The sequence below is a fragment of the Brassica napus genome, chromosome C7, assembly GCF_020379485.1.
Source record: "Brassica napus cultivar Da-Ae chromosome C7, Da-Ae, whole genome shotgun sequence".
NCBI classification, from domain to species: domain Eukaryota; kingdom Viridiplantae; phylum Streptophyta; class Magnoliopsida; order Brassicales; family Brassicaceae; genus Brassica; species Brassica napus.
Window position 1 is genome coordinate 2,182,032 of NC_063450.1, and position 15,936 is coordinate 2,197,967.

Consider the following 15,936-nt stretch of genomic DNA (forward strand, 5'->3'; position numbering starts at 1 on the left):
AGCCCTTGGAAGGAGAAGTCTTACTGCTCTATCTAGCAGTATCAGAGCACGCGGTCAGCGCGATCCTTGTAAGGGAGGAAGGAAGGAAACAGTATCCTATTTACTACGTGAGCAAGTCACTACTAGACGCGGAGACCCGCTATAGTTGTTGGGAAAAATATCCAAGTATAAGTTTTCTCCAGCTTTCAGATAGGACCTTGACTTCCGGACCCTCGCTCAAGAAGAAACCAGGGACCGACCCCTGTTATAGATCTGATCCCCTTGGTCAAACCGACCCTTGAAGCAAAATGGAAGTTTTTCATCTAAGGGGAAACTTCTATTTCTACGATAATGGAAGAGTTCGCCCTACTCTACACCGACATCTACGACTATAAAAGGGGAGCCCAAACCCTAGAACAAGGGATAGACTTTCAGAGGCTAAGAGATTAGAGTTTAGGCGATAGAACTAGGTTTATACACCAACGTTGTAATCCCGAAACACAAACTCAATAAGAACATCTCTTCTGCCTCGATTTCTCATTCTTTTTATTCAAGTCTTCTAGTGTTCCGTAGTACTAAAACGACCCTACACAAAAATACCATAACAGTTTGGCGCTAGAAGGAGGGGAGTAATCCAACTACGTGACGATGACACCGGAAGACGATACTAACAAAGTTGAGGCCACCCCGAGGGAGATCGAGCTCCTCAACCGACTCGAAGCTCTTCAGAGTCAGATCACCGACCTCCATAAAGTTCAAGAAACCATGCCTGGAGGTCACGCTTCTCCAAGAAGTTCAAACCCTAAAAGACCAACTTGGAGAACACTCCAAGCAGTTGCAGCAGAGCGCCGAGAAGCTAGACGCCATGGAAGCAGAGAACCTTGTCCTCTGACGAGAAAATCAAACCCTTGGAGCAGTCTGTAAGAAGCGGAAGCGGTTCCAAACCAAGGGCCGACCTATGGCTTCGCTCAGCACTCCTCGCAACGACGATGGAATGTCTCGACAACCCGCTACCGCGAGTGACGGACCCGATAGCCGAGAGACTGCTCGAGACGCGACCCGGAGGCAAGAAGATAGCGGTTCCGATACGGAGGATGAAGAATATTCACCCGACGATCCCGAGATCTCAGATCCGGCCCTAGCTGCCTACCTTGAGAAGGTTGTTTCCGAAAGGTTCGGCACCATCCAATCTATGGTAGAGAGACTTCCAGGAGTAGCTCCCCCTATCCGGAGAAGCGATCCTAGATCCTACTCCGATACACCTTTCGTAGAAGAGATTGCTTCGGTATAGATGCCACGCAAGTTCTCTTTCCCGAGTATCAAGATGTACGAAGGTACCAGAGATCCCGACAACCACGTTGCCCAGTACAAGCAACGCATGCTAGCCGTGGCTATCCCTAGAGAAGCAAGGGAAGCTACCATGTGCAAAGGATTTGGGTCAACATTGACCGGTCCGGCCCTTCAATGGTACATTAACCTCCCAACCAAGTCTATCAGGTCCTTTGCGGCCCTTAGCGACAAGTTTGTGGAGCAATTCGCCAGCAGCCGCCATCTAGAGAAGAGATCGGACGATCTGTATGAAATCCTCCAGCACAGAAATAAACCCTTGCGTTCCTACATAGCCCGCTTCAACCAAGAGAAAGTGGTTATCCCCGAGTGCAACGCTGATACGGCTATCTCAGCCTTCAAGAAGGGTCTACTTCCAGAAGGAGATCTCTACAAGGAGCTGACCAAGTACAAGTGCATGACCATGGAAGACGTGCTGTCCCGTGCTTGGGCTCAAGTAAGATGGGAGGAAGACGTCGCAAGCAGGGCAAAGGCCTCCTCAAAGTATGATCAGAAACCTTCAAAACCAGTAAGGAGCGACCGCGACGAGTCCTTCCATCCTAAGTCCTCTAAGGAGGCTAGCAATCCAGGCAGGGGCAGGTACCAGAACCGTCCTTTACCAAGATCTGAAGGGATGATGGTGTCTACTTGGCCCGATATCTCTCATCTTGTACCAGAACCGTCCTTTACCTAGATCTGAACCGTCCCTCACATCGACAAGCTGGTCGACGCGACTGCCGAACATCAGCTGATGAGCTTCATGGACGCATTCTCTGGATACAACCAAATCTTAATGCATCCAGACGATCAGGAGAAGACCTTGTTCATGACCTCCCGGGGCATCTACTGCTACAAGGTCATGCCCTTCGGACTGAAGAACGCCGGCTCCACCTATCAAAGACTCGTCAACATGATGTTTGCCGATCAGATAGGGCAGACCATGGAGGTTTATATCGACGATATGTTGGTAAAATCTCTGGATGCCGAGGATCATATCTCGCACCTTCAACAAGCGTTCACTACTCTTAGAAGGTATAACATGAAGCTCAATCCCTCGAAATGCTCATTCGGAGTAAGCTCTGAGAAGTTCCTGGGGTACATAGTCACCCACAGGGGCATCGAAGCCAACCCAGAGCAGGTAAGAGCCATCCAGGCGATACCTTCTCCTCGCAACGTCAAGGAGGTCCAAAGATTGACAGGTTGGATGGCCGGCCTTAGTAGGTTCATCTCCAGGCTATCTGACAAGTCGCATGCCTTCTTCGAGACTTTGAAGAACCCCAAAGACTTCCAATGGACCGATAAGTGCGAGTCGACCCTATCCGACCTCAAGGCCTACCTCACTACTCCACCTCTTCTCTCTAAACCCTTGGAAGGAGAAGTCCTACTGCTCTATCTAGCAGTATCAGAGCACGCGGTCAGTGCAAGTCACTACTAGACGCGGAAACCCGCTACAGTCATCTCGAGAAGCTTGCCCTTGCATTAGTTATCGCGGCCCCAAAGCTGCGCCATTACTTTCAGGCTCATCAGATCGTGGTGGTCACCTCTTTCCCCATCAAAGCAGTCCTTCACAAGCCAGAAGTGTCTGGACGACTTGCAAAGTGGCCATAGAGCTAGGGGAATACAATGTGATCTTCCGACCAGCCACAGCCATTAAGTCGCAAGTCCTAGCTGACTTCGTGGCCGAATTTTCTCCCTCCATGCTCCCAGCTCTGGAACAAGAAGTCAAGCTCCGCGACAACGAAAAAGAAAAGGGCGAGTGGACACTACATCTCGATGGTTCCAGTAATGTAGGTGTTTGGTGAGTTCTCTCTCTCTCTTGGACATACGATTACAAAGCTACATTTTGTGAAAGCTGAAAGTCTCAACCTTTTAGCTCCATAGTGTTGCATTAACTTAGACATTACTACATTAGGCTTACAATTACTTGATAGTCAGTCGCAGAACAGGGTGTAAGTTAATTATGTTAGATATTGACACGCTTGTTTGTATGCGTCATAACTAATGAATACTTGATTGTGTATACGCTTTTGCTTTTGAATTGCTTTGCCTTCTATTCTTTTCGTATATGAGAGTCTTCTTCTTCGCTGTGTGAGCTGGTTTAATTAACATTGAGTATGTATCCCTTTGTCAGGCATACGGGGATAGTTGTGTATGGAAATGAGTACTTTTTTGGAGGAGGAATCCAATATTTGCCTGCTGGTACCACCCCATATGGAGCACCACTGCGAACTGTAGAGTTGGGTGAATCACATGTTCCTAAGGATGGCCCTGTTCGTTTGCTCACCCAGGTGATCCATCTGGGTGAAGATGCAACTCGATGTTCGTTTTGTGTATTATAATGCTACATCCAGATGGATCATCCAGCTGAATTTTTAAAAACTCATCTCAAATTGTCACCTAAATGAAGGTGAGTCTTGATGGTCCATCTGGATGCAGATGCATCTAGTTCAGTCCAAAATGATTAATGACAAAAATGACTTTTTAAAATCAAAATATTATTTTCAACCGTAAATTCTATTTTCTTGCATATACATTTTTTCGCTATAACCAAAAAATATATTTTCTCGCAAAAACTGAAAAACACACATTCCCGCTAAAACCGCAAGATGCGTTTTTCCGCAAAAAAATGTAAAACGCACATTTCCATAAAAACACATTTTTCGGTCAAACTAGTAAATCGCACGTTTCGACCAAAACCGAAAAAATGCACTTTCCCGTCAAAACCGAAAAAACGCATTTTCCCGCCAAACCCCCAAAAAACGCATTTTCCCGCCAAAACCCAAAAAATGCATATTCCCGCCATAACTCCAAAAAGCATTTTCCGGCCAAAACCGCGAAAAGCATTTTCTCGCCAAACCCAGAAAAATGCAATTTTCCCGCCAAAACCAGAAAAACGCAATTTTCCCGCCAAAACCGGAAAACACAATTTTCCGGCCAAAACCGGAAAACATAATTTTTCCGCCAAAACCGGAAAACGCAATTTTCCCGCCAAAACCGGAAAACACAATTTTCCCGCCAAAACTTAAAAACACAATTTTCCCGCCAAAACCGAAAAACAGAATTTTCCCGCCAAAACCGGAAAACAGATTTTTCCCGCCAAAACCGGAAAACAGATTTTTCCGCCAAAACCGGAAAAACACATTTTCCCGCCCAAAACCGGGTAAACACAATTTTCCCGCCAAAACCGAAAAACAGAATTTTCCCGCCAAAACCGAGAAACAGAATTTTTCCGCCAAAACCGGAAAACACAAATTTCCCGCCAAAACCGGAAAACAGTATTTTCCCGCCAAAACCGGAAAAAACGCAATTTCCCGTCAAAACCAGAAAAACACAATTTCCCGCCAAAACCGGAAAACACAATTTCCCACCAAAATCGCGAAAAAGCTTTTCCCCCCAAAATCGCGAAAAAAAACTTTCCCGTCAAAATCGTGAAAAAAATCTTTTCTCGTCGAAAACACTTTTCCCGCCAAAACCACAAAATACACTTTTTCCGTCCAAAACGCAAAAACGTATTTTTCCGCCAAACCCATAAAAACGTACTTTCCGCCGAAACCACGAAAATACACTTTTTCGCCAAAAACATATTTTTCCTCAAAAACCGCAAAAATATTTTCCGCCAAAACGGTAAAAATGTTATTTTTCCACCGAAACGTAAAAAAATATATTTTAGTCATTTAATTAACAAGTCCACCTAGATGCAGATGAAAGTTAAAAAATGAAAAGCAAACGAACATAGTTGCATTCAGATGATTCATCTGGATGCATGGACGAAATGAAGAAACGAACAACACCCAGATGGAGCATCTAGATAAGACATCTAGATGGACCATCTGGATGCATTTTCCAGATGTACAAACGAACATGGCCGATGTGTTCGGGATGTACTTGGAAGAGATCAGTCCACGTTACACTGCTGAATCCTACAATCTGCTTACTCACAATGAGGTCATGAACAGCCCCATGGGTGGTCTTTTAAGTAAGTTGCTTATACTTAGCACCTCTTTGTCTTTAGCTTTTTGCTGATCTAGTTTCATCTCCTCTGCAGTGCCGATGATACAAAACCTGGAAACAACTCTAAGAGCTGGCGCTGTTCCTAACGCTCCCCAGTTTAGGCCTCAAACAGAACCTTTTGGAGCTTTTAGCAAGGATGAAGGTCCAAAACTACCGAACAAACCCAGTGAAAATCAAATCAAGTCTGAGAAGGCATCCAAGTCTGAGGATGCCAAAACCTCAGTTCCAACTGAAAAAGCATCACAGGTTTCTCAAGCTTCTTCTAATAAAGAGAAGGTGGAGGAAGATCCACTGGGTGATGCTAGGACCAAGATTCAGGAAGAGATCACGCGTGAATTTGCAGCTCTCATGGCACAAGGCACACTAAGAGCAAGTGAGGCAGCCGTTATGGCGACAAAAGAGTGATGCAAAAGTATGGACATCTCAATGTATATGCTTAGTCTAATAAAACAGATTATATGGTCGGATTAGGGGATTCGATCTCGAGATAAAAACAAGCAATTACCACATAAACTTAAGGATATGCTCCATCTTTTTTAAATCTGGTTCGACAGAAAGGTCTAGACACGCCATGCAAATGGAATAGTGAAGCACAATTCCTTTAAGGCTTGTTAAAAACATTTTTCTGCAGAAAAACTCGATATGCCCATCTTTAGTAGTTATATGGTCGGATTAATGTAAAAAGGTACCAAACACCTTTCTACATTTAGCATTGGTTCAGCCTTGACTTAGGTCATCATATATGATTATCTCGACCAGAGACATAACTCATACAATAAGCATTCATCGACCGATACAGCGGATTCGATCTAGAGATAAAAAAACAAGCTATTACCACATAAACTTAAGGATATGCTCCATCTTTTTTAAATCTGGTTCGACAGAAAGGTCTAGACATGCCCTGCAAATGGAATAGTCGAAGCACAATTCCTTTATGGCTTCTTAAATACATTTTTCTGCAAAAAAAATCGATATGCCCATCTTTAGTAGTTATATTGTCGGATTAATGTAAAAAGGTACCGAACACATTTCTACATTTAGCATTGGTTCAGCCTTGACTTAGGCCACCATATATGATTATCTCGACCAGAGACATAACTCATACAATAAGCATTCATCGACCGATGCAGCGTACTCGATCTCGAGATAAAAAAACAAGCTATTACCACATAAACTTAAGGATATGCTCCATCTTTTTTAAATCTGGTTCGACAGAAAGGTCTAGACACGCCCTGCAAATGGAATAGTCGAAGCACAATTCCTTTATGGCTTCTTAAAAACATTTTTCTGCAGAAAAACTCGATATGCCCATGTTTAGTAGTTATATGGTCGGATAAATGTAAAAAGGTACCGAACACCTTTCTACATTTAGCATTGGTTCAGCCTTGACTTAGGCCACCATATATGATTATCTCGACCAGAGACATAACTCATACAATAAGCATTGATCAACCGATGGAGCGGATTCGATCTCGAGATAAAAAACAAGCAATTACCACATAAACTTAAGGCTATTCTCCATCTTTTTTAACTCTGGTTCGACAGAAAGGTCTAGACACGCCCTGCAAATGGAATAGTCGAAGCACAATTCCTTTATGGCTTCTTTAAAAACATTTTTCTGCAGAAAAACTCGATATGCCCATCTTTATTAGTTATATGGTCAGATAAATGTAAAAAGGTACCGAACACCTTTCTACATTTAGCATTGGTTCAGCCTTGACTTAGGTCATCATATATGATTATCTCGACCAGAGACATAACTCATACAATAAGCATTCATCGACCGATGCAGCGGATTCGATCTCGAGATAAAAAAACAAACAATTACCACACAAACTTAAGGATATGATCCATCTTTTTTAAATCTGTTTCGACATAAAGGTCTAGACACGCCCTGCAAATGGAATAGTCGAAGCACAATTCCTTTATGGCTTCTTAAAAACATTTTTCTGCAGAAAAGCTCGATATGCCCATCTTTAGTAGTTATATGGTCGGATAAATGTATAAAGGTACCGAACACCTTTCTACATTTAGGATTGGTTCATCCTTGACTTAGGCCACCATATATGATTATCTAGACCAGAGACATAACTCATACAATAAGCATTAATCGACCGATGGAGCGGATTCGATCTCGAGATAAAAAACAAGCAATTACCACATAAACTTAAGGCTATGCTCCATTTTTTTTAAATCTGGTTCGACAGAAAGGTCTAGACACGCCCTGCAAGTGGAATAGTTGAAGAACAATTCCTTAAAGGCTTCTTAAAAACATTTTTCTGCAGAAAAAACTCGATATGCCCATCTTTAGTAGTTATATGGTCGGATAAATGTAAAAAGGTACCGAACACCTTTCTACATTTAGCATTGGTTCAGCCTTGAATTAGGCCACCATATATGATTATCACGACCAGAGACATAACTCATACAATAAGCATTAATCGACCGATGGAGAGGATTCGATCTCGAGATAAAAAACAAGCAATTACCACATAAACTTAAGGCTATGCTCCATCTTTTTTAAATCTGGTTCGACAGAAAGGTCTGGACACGCCCTGCAAATGGAATAGTTGAAGCACAATTCCTTTAAGGCTTGTTAAAAACATTTTTCTGCAGAAAAACTCGATATTCCCATCTTTAGTAGTTATATGGTCGGATTAATGTAAAAAGGTACCGAACACCTTTCTACATTTAGCATTGGTTCAGCCTTGACTTAGGCCACCATATATGATTATCTCGACTAGAGACATAACTGATACAATAAGCATTCATCGACCGATGCAGGGGATTCGATCTCGAGATAAAAAACAAGCAATTACCACAAAAACTTAAGGATATGCTCCATCTTTTTTAAATCTGGTTCGACAGAAAGGTCTAGACACGCCATGCAAATGGAATAGTCGAAGCACAATTCCTTTATGGCTTGTTAAAAACATTTTTCTGCAGAAAAACTCGATATGCCCATCTTTATTAGTGTTATGGTCGGATTAATGTAAAAAGGTACCGAACACCTTTCTACATTAGCATTGGTTCAGCCTTGACTTAGGTCATCATATATGATTATCACGACCAGAGACATAACTCATACAATAAGCATTCATCGACCGATGCAGCGGATTCGATCTCGAGATAAAAAACAAGCAATTACCACATAAACTTAAGGATATGCTCCATCTTTTGTAAATCTGGTTCGACAGAAAGGTCTAGACATGCCATCCAAATGGAATAGTCGAAGCACAATTCCTTTATGGCTTGTTAAAAACATTTTTCTGCAGAAAAACTCCATATGCCCATCTTTAGTAGTTATATGGCCGGATTATGTAAAAAGGTATTGAACACCTTTCTACATTTAGCATTGGTTCAGCCTTGACTTAGGTCATCAAATATGATTATCTTGACCAGAGACATAACTCATACAATAAGCATTCATCGACCGATGCAGCGGATTCGATCTCGAGATAAAAAAACAAGCAATTACCACATAAACTTAAGGATATGCTCCATCTTTTTTAAATCTGGTTCGACAGAAAGGTCTAGACACGCCCTGCAAATGGAATAGTCGAAGCACAATTCCTTTATGGCTTCTTAAAAACATTTTTCTGCAGAAAAACTCGATATGCCCATCTTTAGTAGTTATATGGTCGGATAAATGTAAAAAGGTACCGAACACCTTTCTACATTTAGCATTGGTTCAGCCTTGACTTAGGTCATCATATATGATCATCTCGACCAGAGGCATAACTCATACAATAATCATTCATCGACCGAAGCAGTGGGTTCGATCTCGAGATAAAAAACAATCAATTACCACATAAACTTAAGGATATGCTCCATCTTTTTTAAATCTGGTTCGACAGAAAGGTCTAGACACGCCATGCAAATTGAATAGTCGAAGCACAATTCCTTTATGGCTTCTTAAAAACATTTTTCTGCCGAAAAACTCGATATGCCCATCTTTAGTAGTTATATGGTCGGATAAATGTAAAAAGGTACCGAACACCTTTCTACATTTAGGATTGGTTCAACCTTGACTAACGCCACCATATATGATTATCTCAACCAGAGACATAACTCATACAATAAGCATTAATCGACCAATGGAGCGGATTCGATCTCGAGATAAAAAAACAAGCAATTACCACCTAAACTTAAGGCTATGCTCCATTTTTTTTAAATCTGGTTCGACAGAAAGGTCTAGACACGCCCTGCAAATGGAATAGTTGAAGCACAATTCCTTTAAGGCTTGTTAAAAACATTTTTCTGCAGAAAATCTCGATATGCCCATCTTTAGTAGTTATATGGTCGGATTAATGTAAAAAGGTACCAAACACCTTTCTACATATAGCATTGGTTCAGCCTTGACTTAGGTCATCATATATGATTATCTCGACCGGAGACATAACTCATACAATAAGCATTCATCGACCGATACAGCGGATTCGATCTCGAGATAAAAAAACAAGCTCTTACCAAATAAACTTAAGGCTATGCTCCATCTATTTTAAATCTGGTTCGACAGAAAGGTCTACACACGCCCTGTAAATGGAATAGTCGAAGCACAATTCCTTTATGGCTTCTTAAATACATTTTTCTGCAAAAAAAATTCGATATGCCCATCTTTAGTAGTTATATGGTCGGATAAATGTAAAAAGGTACCGAATACCTTTCTACATTAAGCATTGGTTCAGGCTTGACTTAGGCCACCATATATGATTATCTCGAGCAGAGACATAACTCATACAATAAGCATTCATCGACTGTGCAGCGGATTCGATATCGAAATAAAAAAATAAGCTATTACCACATAAACTTAAGGCTATGCTCCATCTTTTTTAAATCTTGTTCGACAGAAAGGTCTAGACACACCCTGCAAATGGAATAGTCGAAGCACAATTCCTTTATGGCTTCTTAAAAACATTTTTCTGCAGAAAAACTCGATATGCCCATCTTTAGTAGTTATATGGTCGGATAAATGTAAAAAGGTACCGAATACCTTTCTACATTAAGCATTGGTTCAGCCTTGACTTAGGCCACCATATATGATTATGTCGACCAGAGACATAACTCATACAATAAGCATTCATCGACCGTGCAGCGGATGCGATCTCGAAATAAAAAAATAAGCTATTACCACATAAACTTAAGGCTATGCTCCATCTTTTTTAAATCTTGTTCGACAGAAAGGTCTAGACACACCCTGCAAATGGAATAGTCGAAGCGCAATTCCTTTATGGCTTCTTAAAAACATTTTTCTGGAGAAAAACTCGATATGCCCCTCTTTAGTAGTTATATGGTCGGATAAATGAAAAAAGGTACCGAACACCATTCTACATTTAGCATTGGTTCAGCCTTGACTTTGGTCATCATATATGATTATCTCGACCAGAGACATAACTCATACAATAAGCATTCATCGACCGATACAGCGGATTCGATCTCGAGATAAAAAGGTACCGAACACCTTTCTACATTTAGCATTGGTTCAACCTTGACATAGATCATCATATATGATTATCTCGACCAGAGACATAACTTATACAATAAGCATTAATCGACCGATACAGCGGATTCGATCTCGAGATAAAAAAACAAGCAATTACCACATAAACCTAAGGCTATGCTCCATCTTTTTTTAAATCTGGTTCAACAGAAAGGTCTAGACACGCCCTGCAAATGGAATAGTCGAAGCACAATTCCTTTATGGCTTCTTAAATACATTTTTCTACAAAAAAATTCGATATGCCCATCTTTAGTAGTTATATGGTCGGATAAATGTAAAAAGGTACCGAACACCTTTCTACATTTAGGATTGGTTCAACCTTGACTAACGCCACCATATATGATTATCTCGACCAGAGACATAACTCATACAATAAGCTTTAATAGACCGATGGAGCGGATTCGATCTCGAGATAAAAAAAACAAGCAATTACCACATAAATTTAAGGCTATGCTCCATCTATTTTAAATCTGGTTCGACAGAAAGGTCTAGACACGCCCTGCAAATGGAATAGTCGAAGCACAATTCCTTTATGGCTTCTTAAATACATTTTTCTGCAAAAAAATTTGATATGCCCATCTTTAGTAGTTATATGGTCGGATAAATGTAAAAAGGTACCGAATACCTTTCTACATTAAGCATTGGTTCAGCCTTTACTTAGGCCACCATATATGATTATCTCGACCAGAGACATAACTCATACAATAAGCATTCATCGACCGTGCAGCGGATTCGATCTCGAAATAAAAAAATAAGCTATTACCACATAAACTTAAGGCTATGCTCCATCTTTTTTAAATCTTGTTCGACAGAAAGGTCTAGACACACCCTGCAAATTGAATAGTCGAAGCACAATTCCTTTATGGCTTCTTAAAAACATTTTTCTGCATAAAAACTCGATATACCCATCTTTAGTAGTTATATAGTCGGATAAATGTAAAAAGGTACCGAACACCTTTCTACATTTAGCATTGGTTCAGCTTTGACTCAGGTAATCATATATGATTATCTCGACCAGAGACATAACTCATACAATAAGCATTCATCGACCGATGCAGCGGATTCGATCTCGAGATAAAAATAAAAAGCAATTACCACAAAAACTTAAGGCTATGCTCCATCTTTTTTAAATCTGGTTCTACAGAATGGTCTAGACACACCATGCAAATGGAATAGTCGAAGCACAATTCCTTTATGGCTTGTTAAAAAAAAATTTCTGCAGAAAAACTCGATATGCCCATCTTTAGTAGTTATATGGTCGGATAAATGTAAAAAGGTAACGAACACCTTTCTACATTTAGCATTGGTTCAGCCTTGACTTAGGTCATCATATATGATTATCTCGACCAGAGACATAACTCATACAATAAGCATTCATCGACCGATGCAGCGGATTCGATCTCGAAATAAAAAAATAAGCAATTACCACATAAACTTAAGGCTATGCTCCATCTTTTTTAAATCTTGTTCGACAGAAAGGTCTAGACACACCCTGCAAATTGAATAGTCGAAGCACAATTCCTTTATGGCTTCTTAAAAACATTTTTCTGCATAAAAACTCGATATACCCATCTTTAGTAGTTATATAGTCGGATAAATGTAAAAAGGTACCGAACACCTTTCTACATTTAGCATTGGTTCAACCTTGACTTAGATCATCATATATGATTATCTCGACCAGAGACATAACTCATACAATAAGCATTCATCGACTGATGCAGCGGATTCGATCTCGAGATAAAAAAACAAGCTATTACCACATAAACTTAAGGCTATGCTCCATCTTTTTTAAATCTGGTTCGACAGAAAGGTCTAGACACGCCCTGCAAATGAAATAGTCGAAGCACAATTCCTTTATGGCTTCTTAAAAACATTTTTCTGCAGAAAAACTCGATATGCCCATCTTTAGTAGTTATATGGTCGGATAAATGTAAAAAGGTACCGAACACCTTTCTACATTTAGCATTGGTTCAGCCTTGACTTAGGTCATCATATATGATCATCTCGACCAGAGGCATAACTCATACAATAAGCATTCATCGATCGATGCAGCGGATTCGATCTCGAGATAAAAAACAATCAATTACCACATAAACTTAAGGCTATGCTCCATCTTTTTTAAATCTGGTTCGACAGAAAGGTCTAGACACGCCCTGCAAATGGAATAGTCGAAGCACAATTACTTTATGGCTTCTTAAAAACATTTTTCTGCAAAAAAATTTGATATGCCCATCTTTAGTAGTTATATGGTCGGATAAATGTAAAAAGGTACCGAACACCTTTCTACATTTAGCATTGGTTAAACCTTGACTAGCGCCACCATATATGATTATCTTAACCAGAGACATAACTCATACAATAAGCATTAATCGACCAACGGAGCGGATTCGATCTCGAGATAAAAAACAAGCAATTACCACATAAACTTAAGGCTATGCTCCATTTTTTTTAAATCCGGTTCGACAGAAAGGTCTAGACACGCCCTGCAATGGAATAGTCGAAGCACAATTCCTTTATGGCTTCTTAAATACATTTTTCTGCAAAAAAATTCGATATGCCCATCTTTAGTAGTTATATGGTCGGATAAATGTAAAAAGGTACCGAACACCTTTCTACATTTAGCATTGGTTCAGCCTTGACTTAGATCATCATATATGATTATCTCGACCAGAGACATAACTCATACAATAAGCATTCATCGACCGATACAGCGGATTCGATCTCGAGATAAAAAAACAAGCTATTACCACATAAACTTAAGGCTATGCTCCATCTTTTTTAAATCTGGTTCGACAGAAAGGTCTAGACACGCCCTGGAAATGGAATAGTTGAAGCACAATTCCTTTAAGGCTTGTTAAAAACATTTTTCTGCAGAAAAACTCGATATGCTCATCTTTAGTAGTTATATGGTCGGGTAAATGTAAAAAGGTACCGAACACCTTTCTACATTTAGCATTGGCTCAGCCTTGACTTAGGCCACCATATATGATTATCTCGACCAGAGACATAACTCATACAATAAGCATTCATCGACCGATGCAGCGGATTCGATCTCGAGATAAAAAAACAAGCTATTACCACATAAACTTAAGGCTATGCTCCATCTTTTTTAAATCTGGTTCGACAGAAAGGTCTAGACACGCCCTGCAAATGGAATAGTCGAAGCACAATTCCTTTATGGCTTGTTAAAAACATTTTTCTGCAGAAAAACTCGATATGCCCATCTTTAGTAGTTATATGGTCGGATTAATGTAAAAAGGTACCGAACACCTTTCTACATTTAGCATTGGTTCAGCCTTGACTTAGGCCACCATATATGATTATCTCGACCAGAGACATAACTCATACAATAAGCATTCATCGACCGATGCAGCGGATTCGATCTCGAGATAAAAAAACAAGCTATTACCACATAAACTTAAGGCTATGCTCCATCTTTTTTAAATCTGGTTCGACAGAAAGGTCTAGACACGCCCTGCAAATGGAATAGTCGAAGCACAATTCCTTTATGGCTTCTTAAAAACATTTTTCTGCAGAAAAACTCGATATGCCCATCTTTAGTAGTTATATGGTCGGATAAATGTAAAAAGGTACCGAACACCTTTCTACATTTAGCATTGGTTCAGCCTTGACTTAGGTCACCATATATGATTATCTCGACCAGAGACATAACTCATACAATAAGCATTCATCGACCGATGCAGCGGATTCGATCTCGAGATAAAAAACAAGCAATTACCACATAAACTTAAGGCTATGCTCCATCTTTTTTAAATCTGGTTCGACAGAAAGGTCTAGACACGCCCTGCAAATGGAATAGTCGAAGCACAATTCCTTTATGGCTTCTTAAAAACATTTTTCTGCGAAAAACTCGATATGCCCATCTTTAGTAGTTATATGGTCGGATAAATGTAAAAAGGTACCGAACACCTTTCTACATTTAGCATTGGTTCAGCCTTGACTTAGGCCACCATATATGATTATCTCGACCAGAGACATAACTCATACAATAAGCATTCATCGACCGATGGAGCGGATTCGATCTCGAGATAAAAAACAAGCAATTACCACATAAACTTAAGGCTATGCTCCATCTTTTTTAAATCTGGTTCGACAGAAAGGTCTAGACACGCCCTGCAAATGGAATAGTCGAAGCACAATTCCTTTATGGCTTCTTAAATACATTTTTCTGCAAAAAAATTCGATATGCCCATCTTTAGTAGTTATATGGTCGGATAAATGTAAAAAGGTACCGAACACCTTTCTACATTTAGCATTGGTTCAGCCTTGACTTAGGCCACCATATATGATTATCTCGACCAGAGACATAACTCATACAATAAGCATTCATCGACCGATGCAGCGGATTCGATCTCGAGATAAAAAAACAAGCTATTACCACATAAACTTAAGGCTATGCTCCATCTTTTTTAAATCTGGTTCGACAGAAAGGTCTAGACACGCCCTGCAAATGGAATAGTTGAAGCACAATTCCTTTAAGGCTTGTTAAAAACATTTTTCTGCAGAAAAACTCGATATGCCCATCTTTAGTAGTTATATGGTCGGATAAATGTAAAAAGGTACCGAACACCTTTCTACATTTAGCATTGGCTCAGCCTTGACTTAGGCCACCATATATGATTATCTCGACCAGAGACATAACTCATACAATAAGCATTCATCGACCGATGCAGCGGATTCGATCTCGAGATAAAAAAACAAGCTATTACCACATAAACTTAAGGCTATGCTCCATCTTTTTTAAATCCGGTATGACAGAAAGGTCTAGACACGCCCTGCAAATGGAATAGTCGAAGCACAATTCCTTTATGGCTTCTTAAATACATTTTTCTGCAAAAAAATTCGATATGCCCATCTTTAGTAGTTATATGGTCGGATAAATGTAAAAAGGTACCGAACACCTTTCTACATTTAGCATTGGTTCAGCCTTGACTTAGGCCACCATATATGATTATCTCGACCAGAGACATAACTCATACAATAAGCATTCATCGACCGATGCAGCGGATTCGATCTCGAAATAAAAAAATAAGCTATTACCACATAAACTTAAGGCTATGCTCCATCTTTTTTAAATCTTGTTCGACAGAAAGGTCTAG

The 15,936-nt window shown here is 40.1% G+C and overlaps 1 protein-coding gene and 1 pseudogene across 1 annotated transcript; both read left to right on the forward strand.

The window, feature by feature from the left end:
- The first annotated feature begins 1,270 nt into the window (after positions 1–1,270).
- Positions 1,271–1,999, forward strand: LOC106436744. The gene has a single exon (XM_013877692.1). It carries the CDS (start codon positions 1,271–1,273, stop codon positions 1,997–1,999), a length of 729 nt encoding a protein of 242 aa, XP_013733146.1.
- Positions 2,000–3,144: 1,145 nt separating this feature from the next.
- LOC106436746 lies at positions 3,145–5,766 on the forward strand (annotated as a pseudogene).
- Positions 5,767–15,936: the final 10,170 nt, after the last annotated feature.

Excerpts from the sequence above, each read along its gene's own strand:
- LOC106436744 (XM_013877692.1), top strand. The coding sequence starts at position 1,271 with ATGCCACGCAAGTTCTCTTTCCCGAGTATCAAGATGTACGAAGGTACC.